We start from the raw sequence: 23,186 nt of genomic DNA, 5'->3' as shown, positions 1-23,186 counted from the left end.
TAATAAAATGTAATTTAGAGATTTTTCATGATACTGCTCCAAGTGTGGAATATTTTTAGTGTTGACATTTGAAGGGTCAGGCTTCCTGAATCAGTAGGAAACTGGTAGTCTCTTATTTACGTTATTGAAGGTGTGTTGCAGAATGAATAGATCCATGACGCTGATAGGTTAAGGTGAGTTTTCAATTGGTAACCACAAAAACGCTTTGTAAGAGGAAGTCTCAGTTATGTTATTCTGAAGCACTTTCTTACTGAGTTTAACCAGATGTTTTACTTTATGTATACGGCAGTCATGAAATATGAGAATTTCTTTTCATATGAGAAGTCTCTGCTCAGTACTTCCATGAGGACCTAAGATAACGTATCAATCCCTAATCCCAAATGATGAGAGAATAGGGAGAACATGGACATCTCTGCAGGAGCTCCTCAGGGTAGTGTCCTAGGCCCAGATATCTTCAGCTGCTGCTTCAATGACCTTTTCTCATCATAAGGTCAGAAATGGAGATGGTTGCTCATGATTGGACAATGGTCAGCACCATTTGCAACTCCACAGGTACCGAAGCAGTTCATGGTCAAATCTGTAAAGATCTGGATAATATTGAGGCTTGGCCTGACAAGTGATAAGGAACACTATTTCAGTGCAATGATCACTTCCAATTTCTAAACATTTCCCTTGAAATTTAGTGGTATCACGATTACAGAATTCCCCACTATCTACATCCTTGGGGTTAACGTTGACCAGAAACTGAACTGAACTGGGTTAGTCAAATAAATACTGTGACTATAAGAGCAGGTCAGAGGTGATGGAATACTCACCACTTGTCTCGAGGGGTGCAGCTCCAACAGCTTGACACCCTCCAGGACAAAGCAGCCCGCTTGATTAGCACCACGTCCACAAACATCTACTCCCTCTATCACCAACAGTCAATAGCATCAATGTGTACTATCTATAAGTTGCAATGCAGAAATTCACCAAAAGTCCTTGGACAGCACCTTCCAAATGTACAACCACTTCAATCTAGCAGGACAAGGACAACAGATACATGGAAACACCATCCCCATGCACGTTCACCATTCAGACTTGGAAATATGTTTCCCTTCCTTCACTGTCACTGGGTGAAAGTCCTGGAATTCCCTCCCACCAGCATTGGTGTGCCTGTCCAAAATGGACTGCAGCAGTTCAAGAGGTCAGTTCATCTCCACCTTCTCCAAGGCAACTAGGGATTGGCCATGAATTCTGGCCCAGCCAGTGACCCCCAAATCCTCTAAGTGAATAAAATTAACGTAGTCATCTGAATGTCATGAGTTCTGCAAGATTATTTCAAAAGGGGAAGTAGGCAGTACTGTGCCACTGATTGAAAATTTCCTTCAAAGAACCTGCAGGAGTTGGATGAATTGAATAGTCTCCCTCCGTGTTAAAATTCACTCGCACCAGGTTATAGTCCAGCAGGTTTATTTGGAAGCAGCGCTGCAAAAGCTACTGCTTCCAAATAAATCTGTTGGATTATAACTTGGTGTTGTGTGATTTTTAACTTCGTCGACCCCAGTCCAACACCGGTTCCTCCACATCATCCCTCCATGTTGTAATTTTCTGTTTGATTCTTGAAATCAGAGATGCTCATCAATGAAAGATTGTTGTCAAATCTGAGATGACCAACAGGAATTAATAAAATATCGTTGAATAAGAGAACAAAATCTCCTATAGATTTACCATGTCTCCATTGGTCTGATGTAAGCTTACTACTTGCCCAGGATACATGACCTTTGGTTGTTTTCCCTGTTGCACTCTCGGAGGAAGGACTGTTCGGCCCATGAAGAGGTAATGTATGCTCCACTACAGACCAGCTTGATTTAGTGAGTTTCTCTTCAATCTTAAACAATCCCCAATTTAGGAAATTATTGATTTCCTTGTTTATTCATGTTGCTTGGGATGAATAGATTTATTTCCTTTTAAAATGTAAAATTTTGTCATTTTAGTATACCACTTAAATAGTACCTTTTATAAAACAGTTTGAATCAAAAACAAATCAATGTTTGTTTGCAGAATTGGGTATGTAGAGTGTGAACAGACATTGGTGATTAAACAGTGAACTGGCCAAACCACCCCCTGAATCATTGAATTTATTGTGTGAAATATGCTGGACTTTTTTTTTCACTTGTTTTCTTTCTTTATGCCATAGTTGCTGCTTGCAAAGATCTGTAGAATGCTGATGTAAGGGTAATCGAAAGTGTTCTTTCCTACAGTCTGTTTTAATTCCAGAAGTTGTAATTTATTGGAGTGTAATGACTGTTAGACGAAGGAAAGTACAGAGAAAATGCTGGGAATTGCAAACGAAAACACTGATCAGCATCTATGAAAATATAAGATTGCTATTTCAGGTGCTTACTTTTTCATCACTAAAAGAATAGCTGTTATTCCGATAACGATCAATTCAGTTTAATCTGTTCTGCCAATTTATTCCAAACTTCGAACCCTGCCTTTCATACTGCAACTTTATCCTCAGGTAAGCAGAAACTCCTGTCACTGGAGAGATTTCTATTCTCTGCAAATCAAACATTACTGATAGGATTCCTGAGTTGAAGTTATTTCCGTATGTTGCCTACTACTCTTTATTTAAAATGGCATACATTGACTGTTGATGATATAAATGTTTTAATTCACTGATTTAGAACAGAAGATGGATATTGCCACAAATGTGAATTTCTTCAGATCAGATAATATTTGATACTACATTTGGTATCTGTCACAGACTCTCAAGATGCTGAGTGATTATATTTGGGTTCAACACTATAGTTTCCTGCTGAAGGGGCATCATTGCAACAATACAAGGATTGCTTCTGGATAGATATAGTTTCTGGATGCCTTGCTGAAGAAACTAAATCATTGTATTGAAAACAGTGTGTTGGAAATCAGAGCAGATCAGGCAGCATCCGTAGAGGAAGAGCAAGCTAACATTTAGATGACTCTTCGCCAGGGCCATGAATGCTGCTTGACCCACTGTGATCTCCAGCATTTGTTATCTTCAGTTCAGATTTCAACATCTGCAGTAATTTGCTCCTAGATCATTGTTCTGTTGTATTTTGTTTGAGCTATTGTAGGCTTGTGCTTGAGGCTGTTAAAACCTTCTAATAATGTGTCGTCTTCAAACCTGAGGTGTAAATAGCATTTATGGAAATATTTCGAAGGGATGGTGTAATTATTCTATCTTTGTTTCACCCCTTGAGTGGCCAACGGCTTTAATGTATGATGTCATGATTGTGATAAAATGTGGATCACCAATATTTGATTCTCATCATGATTGTCATATCTGACACTCTCATGAAATGAAATGGTTTTGAAAAGAAAACCTGACTGCCAAAGGAGCTATAGCATGGGCTGCACAATGAACAAGAGGCAGTCTGACTGGAAACACTCATTTTAACCGAAGAGACTGACATCAGTCTGGAATGCAGAAAGCTGGATCTCCTACTTGATTTAAGTCTTTATAAGTTTCGCATATCAGAGATGAAGACATCATCTGTGATTATCTAGCTTACAGGCAATGAAGCTAGACACGGGCATATATAAATGAGATCTATTTTGTGTTCTCAAGATGGACAAAACTGGGTGATAAAGTAAATTGGAAAAACATCTGAACATGAAGATATCAAAAGTATCTGCAATCTTCTTTGCTGCTGTTGATCTAAGACACAGGCCTGTGATCTTGAGTTAAAACCTTGCATCTGTAGGACACCCTAAGGACTTTAAATCACATTTTTTAAATGTTCCTTTTGTACTGGACACTCCCTTTTGAAACTGACGTGTGTGTGTGTGTGTGTGTGTGTGTGTGTGTGTGTGTGTGTGTTTAATGTTATATTCAAAAAAGCCTTGTAGCTTTTTTGTTTCTGGTGAATTTGTTAACTTCATTTTAATGGAATAGAGGAAGAGTTGCATGCTGAAAATGGTCTTGTTATGACAGAGTCATAAATCACATGACACCGGGTTATAGTGCAACAGATTATGACAGACTAAGCAAGTTGTAAAGATGGAAGCCTATTCATCTTTCCTTAATTGGTCATGGCAATGAATAACAGTTATTCTTGCCCCACATTAGAATTGTGAAATCTTATATTTTTATTCCTGTAATAAAAGCAATTTCACTTTTCTTGTGGAAATTCCTATAGATGTTGCTGACACCCGTAGACACACTGTAAAATCAAATGATAGTCAGGGAACATCTCTGAACATTTCTGGAACCATACAAATATTATTTCATAGAATCCCTGCAGTGTGGAAACAAACCATTTGGCCACACAAGTCCACAATAACCCTCAAAATAATACAGTTATTACAGAAGATTTGTTTTGCACATACTGTATGTCTCAATAGAACATGCTGATAAATTCATCAATTTGAAAACTCCAGGAGTCCTGGTTTGAAGATCAATGCTGTAATTGACACTTTGTAAATTGAAATCTTACCTTTATATTAGTTTGTTCTGTCAGGTTTGTGAACAGTCAATATTAATTAAAAGGTAATTAAATTCATTCAATTCCATGCTAGATTAGGGTTAGATATAAATAAAATAAAGACCCTTATGACCTCAGACACTTTCCAATGATTTGCCAATCTGTCCTGCGAACTTCATTCAATCCTATGGAAAGCACAACTTTACAACTTCTTGCAATAGCAAGGTAGTGGCAGTTACTGGGAGCTGAGGCGATCATGTTTATCATTCAACTGTATAAGTGAGCTGGATGTTCAAGGGCACTGTAGGATTTACTGGAGTATTAACAAGTGATTAAAAGGTAAATCTGACTACAGTGCCAAGTTTGCTTCAACCATAATTGGGTTAAGCTAGTTCTGTATTCACAGAAAACTGACTATGGTTTCTTTGACAAATAGATTAATACACAGTGTTATGGTCTAGGCCAGACCACTCAAAACATTCTTAAGCAGGCAGCCCAGACCATAACTTTGTAATTTGTTTTGGTAAGTGCACAGTGAACGTTACCTGGATTAATTAACGAGGTTGACAGTCAGGTTTAAAACAAACAAAAGAATTATTCACAACATTACACAATGAAACATGAAGATCATTATAAAGAACCCCTACAGAACTCAGTCTATCCAAGCTAAACTTAATTATGCTGTTCCGGATACACAAAACAATCCAATAAGTATACCTCCCCTTTAAAACTCAGTGCAAAAAAAGGGTCAGATGCTTACAGGTCGACATTAGAAGGGCAGAAGAGTGTGTTTCCACTCAACTCACTGTTGAACTCTGGACCAGTTCTGGACTGAACTAAATGCTCAGTTCAGTTAGAGAGCTGACCACTCCCTTTCATTCTACAGGTCACTTCTAAAACATCACCACTTTGACCTGAAGTCTCATCCCTTTTACATAGAAACAAAAGGCCTCTCAAAATCCTTTTCATCTCTGTACCAAACCAGACTAATCAGAGCCCAGCCTGGTTTATTACCCCTCTGAAAAAATTAAGGACAGAGTCTCCTTGAGCCAAGGAACAGCTTTTAGAAAAAAAAGACTAGCTTTGTGACAGCAATCGTACAGTACTCTATCAAAGCCACTTTCACCATATAAAACATTTTCTAACCTAGTCCATCCAGTTTGATTATGCCTTAAATGTTTCCCTATTCTAATAAGATGAGGAAGCCAGCATCTTCTCTATTAACTCTTTTAAAGGAACCCCATCGTGTGAGAACAAGCACATTAAGCAGGGAAAAAAAAACCTGCTCATTCTTTTCATAGATTAAAGCATGTTTGTCTTGATAAAATATTTTTGTGCTGATAAAATATTCCACTTCATGGCTTGGTTGAAAAGAGCAATTTAAATAAATTCCAGCTAGAGTCTCCTAACCTTGAATTGAAAACTTGTGATTGTAATCTGCTGTTCTGAACTTCTGGGCAACTTGAAAGTTATCACATTGTGGTGAAAGTTACAGAATAATCTCTCATTTATGATACCTGGCCATGGGTCTTAAGATCCCATGGCAGTTTGATGTACATTTGAGGAGAAATAAAAATAAAAATTTAGTACACAAACCTCAGTTTCTAGGTATTTTTTTGCCTTCACGTCATAGATTAACGAGCCATAAGGCAGCCAAATGCTATATTGACCTTCAATCAGAGGTCGGTGAATCTTTGACCTTAACAAAGATTGTTATGTACAGCAATAAAGATGTTTCAGTGCAACAGTATAGATCCTGGGTGTAGCCACACCCGAGTGTTGTGTACAGTCTTGGTCGCCTTATCTCTGGAGGAATACACTTGACATGGAGGGAGTGTGATCGAGCTTCATTGACATAATCCTTGGAATTATGGGGTTACTTTTTGAGGAGAGATAGAAACAACTAGGTTGTATTAAGTTTTGAGGAATTAATGGTGAGCTCATCAAGCTTTGAATATTCTTACAGGGTGTGACTGGTGAATATAGATAAATTCCCCGTCTGGAGGGTCCAGGACCAAATAATCTCATTTCAAGGGGAAGTCATTTAAGACTGAGATGAGGAGCAATTTCTTTATTCAGAGAATGATGAATTTTTGACATTTTCAACCCCAGCGCACAATGGAACCTCAGTTATTGAGCAGGTTGAGATAGTGATCTTTGGTCCGTTGATGACATCAAAGGGAATTGAGGATTGTATCGAAAAGTGGTGTCAATTATACCTGATCAGCCATGATGTAAATGGATGATAGGAGAAGGTTCAAAGACTTACTCCTGACCCATGTTCCTATTTTTGCTCTTGTATGAGCAGTGAGTTGAGATATATAAGTTTACCTTCAAATTACAACTTTACAACACCTGAAATAGTTGAAAATTAGAGTGTTTACTTTTCCAAACTGTAACCTTGAGTGACTGAACTATTATTTTGGTTCATGGATTTTGGTTAATTGGCCTAAATTGATGTTCACAGAATATTGGTTAGCAAGACTTTGCAGGATTGACTATTCTGGGATGACTTGACTCTTTTTATCTTCTGATGACTAGGCTGTTGCTGATTGACATTTTGAGCTGTCACTTGTTTGCAACGTTAACTGAGATCCCATGATAATATTTGAGAAAGAGCATGAGGTTCTCCAATGGCTTAGCCCACATTTGTTCCTCAGTCAACCTCTCTGCAAAAGGTTAACTGGGCAGTTATCACAATGTATTTTAAATTCAAATTGCTCCAAGGTTTGTGTAAAGGTTTGTAGCTCGGGTGCCAGTTGTCAAGGTTGTGGGTATGTTTGCTGAGCTGGGAAGCTGATTTGCAGGCGTTTCATCCCCTTAGTTGACATCCTCAGTGCTTTGGAGCCTCGTGAAGCTCTGCTGTACTGTGTCTTCTGGAATTTATTTGGTTCCGTTTCTGCTGCTACCGGTTGTCAGTTCCAGTTGTTCGTTGTAGCGGCTGGTGTATTGGGTCCAGGTCTGTGTGTTTGTTCATGGAGTCAGTGGATGAATGCATTGCCTCTAGAACTTTGCTTGCTGTCATCTGTTTAGCTTCTCCTGTGATCATTGTGTTCTCCTGGTCAAATTTGTGGTCCTTGTCATCTGTGTATATGGCTACGAGGGACAGCAGGTCATGGCATTTAGTGGCTAGTTGGTGTTCGTGGATGCGGATTGCTAGCGTAGACCTAGACTCAATATACCCATCACTACAACAAACTACAGGAACCAGCAACTGGAAGCAGCAGGGACAAACCAAATAAATCCCAGAAGACACAGTACAGCAGCGCTTCACAGGAGGCTCCAAAGCTTTGAAGATGTCACTGAGACAAGGGACGAACCGGCTGCAAAGGAACTTCAAGCTCAAATTACTTGTTTTAACTTTTAATGGGAGTTGAATTTGTGTAGAGCCTTCATTACTACGCAGTTGCATTTAAACCTTCCAACCACATTATGCTTTGTTGATTTACAATGTACAGCTTTATATGTTGTTCAACTCAAGGAATATAAATCATCAGTGCCAATTATTACAATGTATAACTAGGTAAAACAATGTACTCCTGCAGAATGATTTGAAGATTACTTTGTTAATAAACTATGCCATGAACTTTGAAAGCATGCTGGCAGTGTGGAAGTGAAACAAAGTCTGGCAGTGTTTCTGAAAAGAAAAGATGGGTGAATATTTTGAGTTCAAGTCTTTTCTCAGACTAACTTTCTTCTGCATCTCCAGATGCTGAGGACCTGTTAGTTATTGAACATAGAACAACACAGCACAGTACAAGCCGTTCAGCACACAATATTGTGCCAAGCATTTACATTAATCTCCGATCAAGGTAAAAACAATGACTGCAGATGCTGAAAACCAAATACTGGATTAGTGGTGCTGGAAGAGCACAGCAGTTCAGGCAGCATCCAACGAGCAGCGAAATCGACGCTATCTTATCTCTCCATGCTTCAGGCTCACTGCCTTTATTCCTGATGAAGGGCTTTTGCCCGAAACGTCGATTTCGCTGCTTGTTGGATGCTGCCTGAACTGCTGTGCTCTTCCAGCACCACAAATCCAGTAATTAATCTCCGATCAATCTAACCTACAGACCCTTCAGTTTACTGCCATCCATGTGCTTGTCCTGCAGTTGTTTAAATGTCCCTAATGTCTCTGACTCTACTACTACCGCTGGCAGTGCATTCTGCACACCCACCACTCTCTCTGCTTAAAGAACTCACCTCTGACATCTCCCCTGTACCTTCGTCCAGTCACCTTAAAATTATGACCCCTCTTGACAGCTATTTCTGCCCTGGGAAAAGTCTCTGGCTATCTACTCTATCTTTGCCTCTCATTACCTTGTACACCTCTATCAAGTCACCACTCTTCCTTCTCTCTCCAGTGTGAAAAGCCCTACCTCACTTCACCTCTCTTCATAAACAAGCCCTCCAATCCAGGCAGCATCCTGATAAATCTCCTCTGCACCCTGTCTAAAGCATCTCCATCTTTCCTATAATCAGGCGACCAGATCTGAACACAATATTCCAAGTGTGGTCTAACCAGGGTTTTATAGAGCTGCAGCAAAACCTCGCCGCTCTTAAACGCAGTCCCCCTGATAATGAAAGCCAAAACACCATACACTTTCTTCTTAACAATCCTATCAACTTGGGTGGCAAATTTGAGGGATATATGTACATGGACCCCAAGATCCCTCTGTTCCTCTACACTGCCAAGAATCCTATCTTTAACCCTGTATTCCGCATTCAAATTCAACCTTCCAAAATGAATCACTTTGTATTTACCCAGGTTGAACTCCATCTGCCACTTCTCAGGCCATTGCAACAGCCCTCGACACTATTTAAAACACCACTGACCTTTGTGTCATCAGCAAACTTACTAACCCACCCTTGCACTTCTTCATCCAAGTCATTGACAAAAACTACAAAGAACAGAGACCCAAGAACAGATCCCTGTGCGACTCCACTAGTCACCGACTTCCAGATGGAATACTTTCCATCCACTACCACTCACTGTCTTCTTTCGGCTAGCCAATTTTGTATCCAGACAGCCAGATTTCCCTGTATCCCATACCTCCTCACTCTGAATGAGCCTACTTTTGTGGGGAACTTTATCAAATGCCTTACTGAAATCCATGTACACCACATCCACTTCTCAACCTTCATCAACTTGTCTCGTCATGTCCTCAAAGAACTCCAGGCTTGTGAGGCATGACGTGCCCCTCACAAAGCCATGCTGACTATCCCTAATCAAACAGTTCTTCCAAAGAATCATAAATCCTGTCTCTCAGAATCCTTTCCAGTACCTTGCTTACCACAGATGTAAGACAGACTGGTCTGTAATTCACAGGGATTTCCCTATTCCCTTTCTTGAACAGAGGAACAACATTCGCCTCCCTCCAATCAACCAGTAGTACTCCCTTGGAGAATGAGGATGCAAGGATCATCGCCAGAGGCGCAGCAATCTCATTCCTCACTTCCCTTAGTAACCTTGGATATATCTGGTCCAGCCTTGGGAATTATCTATCTTGATGCTTCCCAGAATTTCCAGTCCATCCACTTCCTTAATATCAATCTGTTCAAGCCCATTTACCTAGTCCATGGTGTGCTAACTAGCAACAAGGTCGCTCTAGTCAATACTGAAGCAAAAAACTCAATTAGGGCTCCCCTACCTCTGCAGACTCCAGGGACAAGTTCCCTCCACTATCCCTGATCGGGCCATCTCTCTCTCTCTGATCATTCTCTTATTTCTCACATACGTGTAGAATGACTTTAGGTTTTCCCTAATCTTTCCCACCAAGGCTTTTGCATGCCCCCTTCTAGCTCTCCTCAGTCCAATTTTGAGTTCATTCCTAGCTACCCTGTTATCCTGTAAAGCTATGCCAGATCCTTGTTTCCTCAACCTTAAGAAAGCTTCCTTCTTCCTTTTGACGAGAAGCTCCTCTTCTCTTGTCATCCAAGGCTCCTTCATCTTCCCATTCCTTGCCTGTCTCAGTGGGCCAAAGTTATCCAACTTTCGTAACCAATGCTCTTTAAATGTACACATTTCTGTTGTACATATCTTGTAGAACAATTGTTCCCAATTTATACTCCACAGCTCCTGTCTAATAGCAGTATAATTTCCCCTCCACCAATTAAATACCTTCCCATACTGTCTGTTCCCCTCCCTCTTCATGGCTATGGTAAAGGTGAGGCAGTTGTGGTCACTGGCACCGAAATGCTCTCCCACCGAGAGATCTGACACCTGGCCTGGCTTGTTGCCTTGCACTGAATCCAATATGGCTTCCCCCTAGTCGGCCTATTCGATTTTGAATATATTAACAACCCAGCCTACATAGCCATCTGCAAAGAATTTCAGATTCACTACACTCGTAAATTGCTCATTTATCTTTATATACATATCTAAAATGAGTATTTAGACAGGCAAGTTATTTCCAAGATTTCTCTGTTTTATTTTTAAGTTGTAAATCATTATTTCTTTGTAACTACAGGCCATTTAGCCTAACAAAGGTAATGTTTTGGAATCTGATTCAGGGGTGAGGGGGAGGAATCTAGCAGGCATTCAGAAGATGAGTTTAATTTAATTGAATGGAATGTGATTATTATCCAGCGCAGATTTGTAAAAGGCAGATCATGCTTGACGAATCTAATTGAATTTGTTTTTTGGAGGAGTGGAGCAGGTTGATGAAGGGATTTACATGTGTTTACATGATTTTTAACAAAATCTTACACAAAGTACCACTTACAAGACTTTTTAACAAAAATAAGCCTTATGGATTAGATAGACCAGTGTGCAAATAGGTGAGGAAAATTTGGCTTAAGGACAGCCATGATTGATTTTTCTTTCAGTCTGGAGTTCCATAGGGGTCAATGTGACCACTACTTTCTTTGTTTAACGTGCATTATTTAGAGAGATGTATGAGATGAGATGCATTTTGGCAGAAGGGATGGGGAGAGAATATAGACTCATTGATATAATTCTTAAGAGTGTGCAGGAACAGAGGGACCTTGGGAACTGTGTGCATTGCTGCTTGAAGATAGCTGATTATATTAAGAGAGGGGATAGTAAGTCATGTGGGATCTTGGCTTCATAAGTAAGGGAATGAATGGAAAAGCAGGGCAGGTATAATGAACCTTTATAACAGCTAAGGTTATGGCCTAGATAGAGTTCAATATGGTCACCACGTTTTAGAAAAACTACGTGGGTCCTTGAGTGGAAGCAATGGTTTATGAGCAAGCCCCAGGAATGATGATGTTTTTGGGGTGGGTCGGGGAATGAGGTTTGGAAGGTTGGTCTGGAGAGGAGATTTGACAGGAATGCAAACTTGTGATGGCCTTGAATAAGGTATTGTAGTGTGGAAGGAGGCCACTTATCCTATTGTATATGCACCCGCTCTCCAAATGAGCATCTCACTCAAGGCCATTCTTCTATCTTCTGAATGTTCTGTTTTCAAACAACCATCTAAATTCCTTTGGGTTGAACCTGTCTGCCCTGCACACTCTGTAGTGCAGTGTCAGTTCTGATCACTCAATGAAGAAGCTTTTCCTCATTACTATCTTGCTCCTTTTTACTAATTTCTTTAAAATCTGTGTCTTCTCGCTCTTGATCCTTTTGAGTGAGAGCATTTCATCCTTATTTCCTCTGTCTGTACCTCTTAGTTCCTGAAGCTATGTCCTATGTAACAGAAATGTTTTCTGTATTATAAATATGCCATGAAAATATTTGTGAATTACAGTACATTATTATTTATATTCCAATTGTTTATGTAACATATACTTTTGGCAGTGAACCCTCCTTCATATTAAAAAGCCTACATGACTGACTGTTAACCTGTCTTCATTTCATGGGCTCCCCAGACCACTGTTTCCAATATTAATAGCCATCTTATCTCAAAGTTTATTTTAGTGATCCATATCCTTTGTTCTCAGGCAATGATCCTTCAGTTTTGTGAGTAGGATGACATTCCCTCAAAGGCTGTACAATTAATCAAAGGTGGTAAAATTTTGCAAATGCACTTTAAAAATACGAGTGTTTCCATTGTTGCGATGCTTACACAGCCTCAGTTACACTTGATATTTATAGCTGTGGGACACCAATTACTGACACCATCAATCTCACCATCTTTAGCACCACCTGATTAATTCTTATGCTGGTGTTCTCCAGTCTGCCTCTCATTGATCTTTCACTTTATGTTCAGTATTCCCACTATTCCCCCAGTCTGCCACAAAGTAGAATCCTTCTGCAAAGCCCAGAATTAGACACTGACCCAATTCCTGTAAGTGTGAAGAATGGTTGGACTGCTGTTTCCATCATCTGCCATCTCCAATGTGATGGGACAAGGTCCAGGTTTACAGATTTTGGTAACAAGGTGATGGGGACATGAACTCAGTTTCACGCAGGGAATGGAGATAATGTGGAACTTTGTATATGAGGGTGGTAGATGCAGAAGCAATCTATGACTTTAAAAGAAAATCAGATGGACGGTTAAAGGAATTAAAATGGCTGTGGAGATAAAGTCGGGGAGTGGGATTGACTGTATTGCTCTGAGGATATCTGCCGTGGGCCGGATTGTTGTTATCTGTGCCATGATAACTCTAGAGATCGATATTAATTTTTCTCTTTGTTTAGAGCCTTCCAAACTGTTCAAAACTTCTTGACCATTTTCTTTACCTAGTAAAGCTTTTTCTTCCCTATGTATTTAACAGCAGCAATGTTGTTCAGATGTGTAACCCTCTTGATAATACTGTAACAAAAGTTAGACTTTCTCCGGTAGGTCAAACTTCTCATGTACTTAGAACACATTCTGGAACATTTTGTTACTGTTGCTGAATAAGCAAATTGTTTTCTTTTTTTATTTTGGTTTGTTCATGTAAAGACTGGTAGTGCACACGCTGATTTGCAGCAACAAGTGGAACTAAGGTTGGCACAGTGGCATGTGGTAACATTGAAGTGGGTCTGCTATTTCCTTCTCTATTGAATTGTAACATTGAACTTCCATCATTGATTGGGTGTGGTCTCGACTGCGCAGTTAGCTTGTGTTTTTTTAAAGAATACAATAAATATTATACCAGCTCTATTATACCTCCCTGTTCTGTTTTCTTGTATAGGAGCTCTTTCAGGTATCTAGTCGAAATAATACATTTGTAATTAAGTTGGCAGTACCTGTGTCAAATGTTATAATAGGTGAGCTTTCGATTTTAATAAAGATGAATTTAAAAAATTATATTGGTGCATAGTATTTGAAAATGAATTTAACTTATTGAAGCTCTATCTCTATCTCTAACACCTTGATTACATTATATGGGCCGACCTGAACCAATTGTTAAAATTCACTTGAGAATGTAACTTTTTCAAAAAAGTTCTGGGAGTTACATATGAAAGAACTGAAACCAACATGGTCATTCTAAAAGTGAGAGACTTAACAAACAATCCAGGTATTTTTCAATATATAATTTCAGTTACATCACACTGTAAGCTTTTGCTATAAACTCTGTGTCTTACAATCTTATTCTCCACGACCATCTGATGAAGGAGCCGTGCTCCGAAACCTTCCAAATAAACCTGTTGGGCTATAACCTACAATTGTGTGATTTTTAACTCTGTTTCTCTAATACTACAAACATGAAAATGAAAATACTATTCCAATTGAAAAACTTGCTTAAAACATTAGATTGGACAGAATGTACGTCCCATCAGTGAGCTGATGTTAAAACTACAATTATTTTCACAAAAAAGTTGTTTTACTTTTGGAAAGGAATATTTCACTTCTGTTATCTGGTCCAGCTTTAGAGATTGGTTTGAATTGTGTGTAGCATTGCAGATTTTTTTGTTAGTGTGTGCTTTTGACTCATGAGCTCTGCTACAAGCAGCTAAAACCAGACCAACTGTAGTATAGACATTGAAGCAGTGGTATGTCATGGTACAAGGTACATGGAAGCGGCAGATTCAAACCACTACAAATGCCGGAGGAAAGATCACAGAAGCATTTCACAGGAGGCTCCCAAGCCCTGAGGATGTCACCCAGACAGGGGACAAAACGTCTGCAACACAAATTCCCAGCTCGACGAACAAAACCACAACAACAAGCACCCGAGCTACAAATCTTCTCCCAAACTTTGAACAAGATCTCAATTGAAGCAGATTTATAATTTTGAGTCCTGGCTAGAACATTGAATGAAGATAGTGCATTATTTTGTGTTTTAATGCCTTGTGTTGTGCTATTCCTAAAATCTGGATTTAAGAACAGACAGTGGCAACCATAAAACTATTGCCATCTGTCAGGGGAAAACCCATCTGGTTCACTGCTGGCTTCTCTTGTAGGAAGCTGCTGTCCTCATCTGGTCTGGCATATATGTGACTCCAGACCCACGGCAATGTGGTTGTCTCCGAAATACCCTCTGGGCAATTAGGGACGGGCAATAATTGCTGGCCTAGCCAACAATGCCCTTAGCCTGTGAATGAATAAAAGAAAAAAATCAGTTGTTGATTTGAAAGCTGAGATTGATAGATGTTTGTTATCGAAAGCAGTTGAGGAATGGGGACAAATGTTGGGAGTTTGGAGTTAGGTCATAGATCAACAATGATTTTTATTGAACTCCAGCTCAGGGAACTAAATGGCTTATTACTGTTTCTGTTATCTTGTTTGAGATTCAGTGTTAATATTTTTGTCAATAATTGTAATATTTCCATTTAAACATTACTGCATATGAATATCAAATAAGCAATTGAATTATGAGCAACTATCTTCTTGGTGAAATTAAGCGCGTATAGATGTGAAACTGTTGTAGTTGGTTAGGTTTACCTGCCTAATATATATTAGTGAAATATATCAAAGGACACTTTCCATTGAATTGCACCCTTTGAGTGATTATTCCCTACAACCAGTGGCTATGCATTAATTTTCTAATCATAAAGTTTATGTTTTGACTTGAAGTGTATGGTTGTGCACTTTTACCTAGGTTAAGGACAATGCTAAGGGTATATTTTTCTTGAATAATTCGAGCTGGGAAATGGTCCAGTGGTATATCTGAAGATAAATAAGATACAATTAGATCATATGTATGAAAATAATCTTATTTTCAGAATCTGCTGATGTGCTGCTTCAAACAGTTACTTGTTTTTCCTTCATTAGGATGATTGAGGAGTGTGGGAGAAGAGCGAAGACCATGACCGAGAAGAGGCAGTTATTTATGGATATGAGTGAGTATCTTGTAATTCCAAAATAAAGTCACATGAATTTTGAAGACATAGAGCTGTGTGTAATACTCATTAACACTTCAAAAATGGATGTAATCATTCAAAGTGAGATGTAAAAATGGATTATTTAAAAGCCTATTAATCTGTTATACAGGAGAACAGTCATTTTTGTTTGCAGTGCAGTGACCGAATGGCCAATTGCTGTGGTTTTCGAATCAGGCAAGTTCTCCATTTACACTGCGATATTTCCAGAAATAGAGAATGATTGTGAAAGTTAGATATCTAGAGTCTTTTTTTTTTGCAGCATCACAAAATGGGAGGGAATTAGTCTCAACATGGCTTTAATGTTTTTTTATACTTTTCCATTGCCAATTCAAAAACAACTGAGAAGCTGCAGTTGGTACTTTAGAATGTGGAATGGTGTGTTGAATGGAATCGAGCTGATGTGGAAATTACAGAAATGAGTTGTTTGGCCTAACCATCTTATTTTTCAATTTATCGAGCAAATGTACCTTTGAACCAATCACAAATATATTTATTGTTCCATATTCACTGACCTTTCCTTTAACTGCCCATCCATTCTACTCTAACATGTAGAAATGATCTGTACCACAGACACTGAATGTACATTCCACAATCTCTCTGCTCTGGGGAAATTTTTTAAAAATCATCGTGCTCTCTGCTGTAATGCTGTTTGATTTAGTTCTGAAGTGATCTTTCAATCTCTGGCAAATCTTCTTGTGCCTCCTATTTCCCATCCTATCCTGGTTTGAAATATCACTGTCATATTCATCTGTGGAGATAAGTGGATAGCTCAACCTTTCCACTTGCAGTTTCTGTTCCTCGAGCGACTACAGCATCTGAGTGAAACCGTGCTGTGCCATCTTTTAGTGCACCACCTTTCGACATGTCGGTATTATAGCTGGATTCACCCTTCCATCTCAGCTTGTTTGTCCTGTAGCATTGAGCTTTAATCCATTCAGAATGAAATTATGACTCTTTAAACAAAACTGACCATTTCATGTTTGAAATTGTTTCCAACTACCTCATATTGGCTTATTCAATCACCATGCCCTTTAAATTTCCTTTAATCAGAATTGTTTACACTGCTTCCTAGTTAAACCACCTACAAGTGGAGATACCAGTTCCTCTAGACCTGTATGCAAACTGTTGATGTGCACAGTAAACAAAGAGGTCCTGAGCAAAACACTGCAGGATAATGGTGTACACATTCAACCACTCTGGAAAACTGTCCTCAACTCCATTCTGCTCTTTCCCCTTGAATCTATTTTTATTTTAGTTTTGCTCCCCAAATTCCATAACACTTTAATCTTCTGCACCAATATCCACTGTGGTAACTTGTCTAAGCTGCCTTGAAACATGACATGACACTGTTTTTCTCCCAAATATTTCTGTCATTATCACCTTCAAGAACTTAAGTGGATTAATCAGATAGTACCATAGTAAAGTTATGGTACAGAAAAAGGCCATTCAATCCATCATATCTGCACAAGCCGAGAGGTAAAAAAAGAATCGATCTACTCAAACCAGATAAAGATCCTAGCACCCTATATATGGTAAAGGGGTTCTGCTTCAATTCCTAAAACAGACCAGTGAATTTCAGATACCAACCACCCTCTGGGTAAAAAGATACTTTTTCTTAATTCCCATTTAAGCCTTTTACCAATCACCTTAAATCTGTGTCCCTCAGTAATGTGCTTCTCCACTATAGGTTACAGGTTCATACAATTCTATTTTGTCGAGGCCCCTCGCAATGTTTTACACCTCAATTAAGTCACCTCTTGGCCTCCCATGAGGAAAACAACATTAGCCTATCCAATCTTATCACGTTGTTGCAATTTTCAAACTTTGACAACACTGTTGTAAATCTCTTGCATACTCTTGCCAGGCTAATTATTTCCTTTCAATAATATAACGATTAGATCTGTACCCAACGTTCCTGCTGTGGCCTAACCAGCATTTTATTCTGCTCCAGTGTGAAATCCTGCTTTTGAATTCTGTTCCTCATCCAATAAAGGAAAGCATTCCATATGCCTACTTTACTGCCTTTATCTACCTGATCAGTCCCTGTTAAGAGACTGCGGGCATGCACTCTAAGGTCTCCCACTTCCTCTAGTCTTTTAAATATCCTCCTGTTTCTGGTGTATTGTATTTTCTCTCCCCAGATGCATTAACACTCACTTTTTCACATTGAATTATATTTGCCAGTTTTCCACCCACTCGCCCATTAATATTGTGCTGCTGCTGATAGCTATCCTCTTCACTGTCAATTTTGTGACCAATTTTTGTGTCATCTGTAAGTTTTGGAATCATGCCTCCCATTTTGAAGCCCAAATCATTAACACAGATGACAACTAGCAAGAGGGACTAAGCCTTGTGCAATGTGCCTGGGAGCTGCTTTCCATTTGTAAAAACATCCATTGTTTCCTGTCGCTGAACCAATTAAAGATCCAATTCATCACATTGCTCTCTATTCTATTGGCTTTTACCCTTCTGACTAGTCTGCCTTACAGGACCTTTTCCAATGCCCTCTGAAAACCCATGTAGCTTCATCCACTGAATGGCAGCATGGTGGCTCAGTGGTTAGAGCTGCTGCTTACAGTGCCAGAGACCTGGGTTCGATTCCAGCCTTGAGCAACTGTCAGTGTGGAGTTTGCACATTCTCCTCATGGGTTTCCACTAGGTGCTCTGGTTTCTTCCTATAGATGTGTGGTTGAGGTAGATTGGCCATGCTAAGTTGCCAATAGTTTTCATGGATGTCCAGGCTAGGTGGGTCAACTATAGGCAATGCAGCGTAAGAGGGATAAGGTTGGAGGCTGGATCTGGATGGGATGTTCTTTGGAGGGTTGGTGTAGACTCGATGGGCCAAATGGCCTGCTTCTGCACTGTGAGGATTCTAATAACTACTCTCCTCAATCCTCCTTGTTACTACTTCCAAAAAATTCAATTAAGTTAGTTAGACATGAACTCTTAACAAACAATGCTATGTAGCACTGATTAATCCTTTCTAAGTGGTGCCATTTCAAACAATGGTACAGCATCTATCTACCTACTAAAATCTGTATTTGTTCTTTAGATATTTTATAATTTCATATTTCGTAAAAGGTGCAAACATTTCACGAAGTAAGTGTTGAATGTACTGACCTGTAATTAACGTAGAACGTTACAGCGCAGTACAGGCCCTTCGGCCCTCGATGTTGCGCCGACCTATGAAATTAATCTGATGCCCATCTTACCTACATCGTTCCATTATTATCCATATGTATGTCCAATGCCCATTTAAATGCCCTTAACATTGGCGCGTCTACTAGTATTGCAGGCAGGCCATTCTACAGCCCTAGTACTCTGCGGGAAGAAACTACCCCACTACTCTTGACCCACTCCAATTTGCCTATTGGACTAACAGATCCATGTCAGGTGCCATATCACTTGCCCTTCACTCCTACCTAGAACATCTTGACACCATGAACAGCTATGTAAGAATCTGACTCATTGACTACAGTTCAGCCTTTAACACTATTATCCCCTCAAGACTGATTACTAAACTTAGTGATCTCAGACTAAGCCCCACTCTCTGCAACTGGATCCTCAGTTTCCTGACCCACAGGCCACAATCAGTGAAGATTGGGGACAACATTTTATCCTCACTAACACTCAACACTGGAGTCCCCCAGGTGTGCGTACTCAGCCCACTACTGTACTCACTGTATACCCATGACTCTCGCCAAATACCAGACTAATGCCATTTACAAGTTCGCTGATGACCCCACCATAGTTGTTCAAATCTCAGATCGTGACAGAACAGACTACAGATGGGAGGTGGAAGACCTGGAAAAATGGTGCAGTGAGAACAACCTAGCTCTCAATGCTGGCAAAACCAAGGAGTCCATTATTGACTTACAATGGGATGTTACTCATGCCCCCCTACACACTAACAGCACAGAGGTGGAACGAGTGGAGAGTGTCAAGCTCCTGGGAGTGGTCATCCACAACAAGCTTTCTTGGACTCATGTGGACGCACTGGTTACAAAGGCCCAACAATGTCTCTTCCTCAGGCAGCTGAGGAAATTTGGCATGACGGTGAATACCCTTGCCAACTTTTATAGGTGCGCCATCGAGAGCATTCCGTTTGGATGTATTACTATCTGGTATGGCAACTGTACCATTCAAGATTGGAGACGGTTACAGAGAGTGGTGAATTCGCCCCGGACAATCACTAAGGCCAATCTCCCATCTGTAGAATCCATCTACCAGGCCCGCTGTTGAGGAAAGGCTGCCAGCATTCTCAAAGATCCATCCCACCCTGACAATGTTTTTCTACTACCTCTACCATCGGGGAGAAGGTACAGAAGCCTGGACACACACACACCAGCTGGTTTAGAAACAGTTTCTACCTGACTGTTGTTAGAATACTGAATGGACTCACAAACTCTTAACATTCGCCTGTACCTGTGTTTTTGTTTTTGCTGCTGTTTACCTATTATTTACTTATCTATGTTACTTAATTGCCTGTATTGCTCACAAGACAAAGCTTTTCCCTGTGCATTGGTACACTTGACAATAAATTCAATTCAGTTCAATGCACTCCTTTTGCCACTTCTCAGCCCAGCTCTGCATCTCACCTATGTTCTTCTGTAACTCACAACATTTCTTTGGCATTGTCCACAACTCTGCCTACCTTAGTGTCATCTGCAAATTTACTAACCCATCCTTCTACGCCCACCTCCAGATCATTTATAAAAGTGGCAAACAGCAGTGGTCCCAAAACAGATCCTTGCGACACACCACTGGTTACTGAGCTCCACGATGAACATTTCCCAACAATCACCACCCTCTGTCATCTTTCAGCTAGCCAATTTCTGATCCAAACCGCTAAATTACCTCCAATCCTGAAACTCTGTTTTTTTTGTGCAATAGCCCACTGTGTGGAACCATATCAAACACCTTACTGAAATCCATGTACGCCACAACAACCGCTTTCCCTTCATCCACCTGTTTTGTCATCTTCTCGAAGAACTCCGTAAGGTTTGTGAGGCATGACCTACCCTTCACAAAACAGTGTTGATGGTCCTGAATCAAATTATTCCTTTCCAGATCATTATTAATCCTATCTCTCAAAACCTCCCAACACCTTACCCATAACCAAAGTAAGGTTCACTGGCCTATAATTACCAGGGTTGTCCCGACTTCCCTTCTTAAACAAGGGAACGTTTTGCTATCCTCCAGTCTTTTGGCACTACTCCTGTCAACAATGATGACCTAAAGATCAAAGCCAAAGGCTCAGCAGTCTCCTCCCTGGCTTCTCAGAGAATTTAAGGATAAATCCCATCTGGCCCAGGGGACTTATCTATCTTCAGATCTGCCAAAATTGGAAAAGCCTCCTCTTTGTCATCCTCAATCCCATCTAATCTAGTCGCCTATATCCCCGTATTCTCACTAACATTGCCCTTTTCCGATGTGAATACTGATGAAAAGTATTCATTAAGTGCTTCCCCTATGTCCTCTGATTCCACATGCAACTTTCCACTACTATCTTTGATTGGGCCTAATCTTACTCTAATCATTCTTTTATTCCTGACACATCTATAGAAGGCCTTAGGGGTTTCCTTGATCCTATCGACCAATAACTTTTCATGTCCCCTCCTGGATGATCTTAGCACTTTCCTTAGATCCTGACATAAAAACAGATACTCAGCAGGTCTACCAGCGTTTGTGAAGGGAGAAACAGAATTAATGTTTTGAATCCAATATGACTCTTCGGAACTGAAAAGGGACAGAAATGTAATGGATTTTATGTTCTGGGGTTAGGAATGGGTGTGCACTGTGAAGAGCCAATGGAACAGAGGGTTAAGGAAAAATGAGGGGGCAAGGGGAGTCCAAAAGAACAAAAGACCAGGGGAGTACTACACGTTGTAGAGAATGTACAGAACATAGATCCAGAGGAGAATATGTCAGCTGTAACTGAAAGCAAAGCCATGAAATCAAGTTACAGGCAATAAAGAGAAAGAAAATACCAAAATTGAGGGGAGTGTTCTTGATCTGAAGTGATTGAGTTCAATGTTGAGTCCTGAAGGCTATGAAGTGCCAAAACAACAGGATATACTGTATCTCAAACTTGTATTGGGCTTTGCTGGAGAGCTTCTGTAGACCTAATACAAAGGTGAGCATGAGAACAAGGTGGTGTCATGCAATGGCAAGTGACTAGAAGGTCAAGGACCATATTTACAGACTCAGTGGAGGCTTCCTGCAGAGCTGTCTACTTGGACCCTGTTTGGTCAGGCCTTTCCATTTGAAAGCAGGGATTACAATAGTCACTCTTCTTTCTTCTGGCATAATCCAGTTTCTGATAGAAATTTAATCTATTTGCAATTTTTAACATTTCATTATTATGTACTTGATAATTGTGAATTTTCTTTCAACTGGAATGATTGTCACAAATGAAGACCAAAGGTGAATATCCTGAGATGAATGATCAAACCATTAGCCAATCAAGAGATTGGGCTCCACTGCCAGGAATGAGACTTGAACTCACAATCCTTCTAGCAGGAAGTTAAAAATCTCACAACACCAGGTTATAGTCCTTCATCAGCGACACTCCGAAAGCTAGTGTGCTTCCAATTAAACCTGTTGGACTATAACCTGGCATTGTGTGATTTTTTAACTTTGTCCACCCCAGTCCAACGCCGGCATCTCCAAATCGTGACCATTCAGAAACATCTCTTAGTGGAGCAATTTGCAGATAATGAACAAAAAGACCTTGGTGTATAAGTCCATTAGTCACTGAAGCTGACAGGGAGTGTGATGGTGACATATGAAATACTTACCTTTATTAGCCAGGGTGTAGAATATAAGAGCAATGAAGGCTAATATAACTTGGGTCAGGCTACAGTGGGCTGGAGTACAGTATGCAGTTCTGGTTGTCACTCTATTGGAAGGATATGATTGTGTTGAAGAGGGTAGAGAGGAGATTCACCAGGATGTGGCCTGGGATGGAAAGTCTCAGTGATGAGGAGAGACTCGAAAGGCTGGGTATGCTCTCCCAGAAACGGAGGAGGCTGACCGCGATCTGGTTCAGATAAACATAATAATAAGAGGCAAAGGCAGGATAGATCATGAGAACCTCTTTCCCCATAGCAGACATGTCTGAGACCAGAGGGCACTGGTTTAAGGTGAGGAGCAAGTGGTTTAGTTCTGAGAGAAAGTTTTCACATGAAGGGTGGTGTGCTGCCTGAGAGGGTGGTGGAGACAGATACTCTCAACATTTAAGTGTCTGGCTGAGCACATACGTCAGGGCATAGTCGGCTGTGGGCCAAGTGCAGGTAACTGGGATTAGTGTAGTTTGGTGTTTGTTGGTTAGCATTGACATGATGGGCCAAAGGGCCTGTGTTTTTGCTATGTGTCTCTGACTATGACTCTGATTGAATGATACCAGGTTTGAAAAGGAGAAGGGAAAGTTAAGCACCAAGCTATTAAAGTTAAGTAAAGCAAACTTCAAAGAAATGAAAATTCCTTTGGGCACTGTCAAACGGACTGAGGTGTTA

General features: G+C 40.1%; 1 protein-coding gene across 14 annotated transcripts in view; it reads left to right on the top strand.

The window, feature by feature from the left end:
* The window catches only part of dtnba (dystrobrevin, beta a), a 516,323-nt gene that overhangs the window by 70,654 nt on the left and 422,483 nt on the right, over positions 1–23,186 (top strand). For 13 of the 14 annotated variants that reach the window (XM_072563143.1, XM_072563151.1, XM_072563188.1 and 10 more), the window contains exon 2: positions 15,560–15,627. In XM_072563143.1, coding sequence (XP_072419244.1) covers positions 15,561–15,627 — 67 coding nt within the window. In that variant the 5' untranslated portion in view covers position 15,560. Of the gene's footprint in view, positions 1–8,174; positions 8,261–15,559; positions 15,628–23,186 lie in introns of those variants that run through there. The other variant, XM_072563158.1, reaches the window with a different exon arrangement.

This window comes from Chiloscyllium punctatum, chromosome 3, assembly GCF_047496795.1.
Source record: "Chiloscyllium punctatum isolate Juve2018m chromosome 3, sChiPun1.3, whole genome shotgun sequence".
Classification (NCBI taxonomy): domain Eukaryota; kingdom Metazoa; phylum Chordata; class Chondrichthyes; order Orectolobiformes; family Hemiscylliidae; genus Chiloscyllium; species Chiloscyllium punctatum.
Note: the sequence above shows the minus strand (reverse complement) of the source record. Positions and strands in the feature narration are given on the sequence as shown.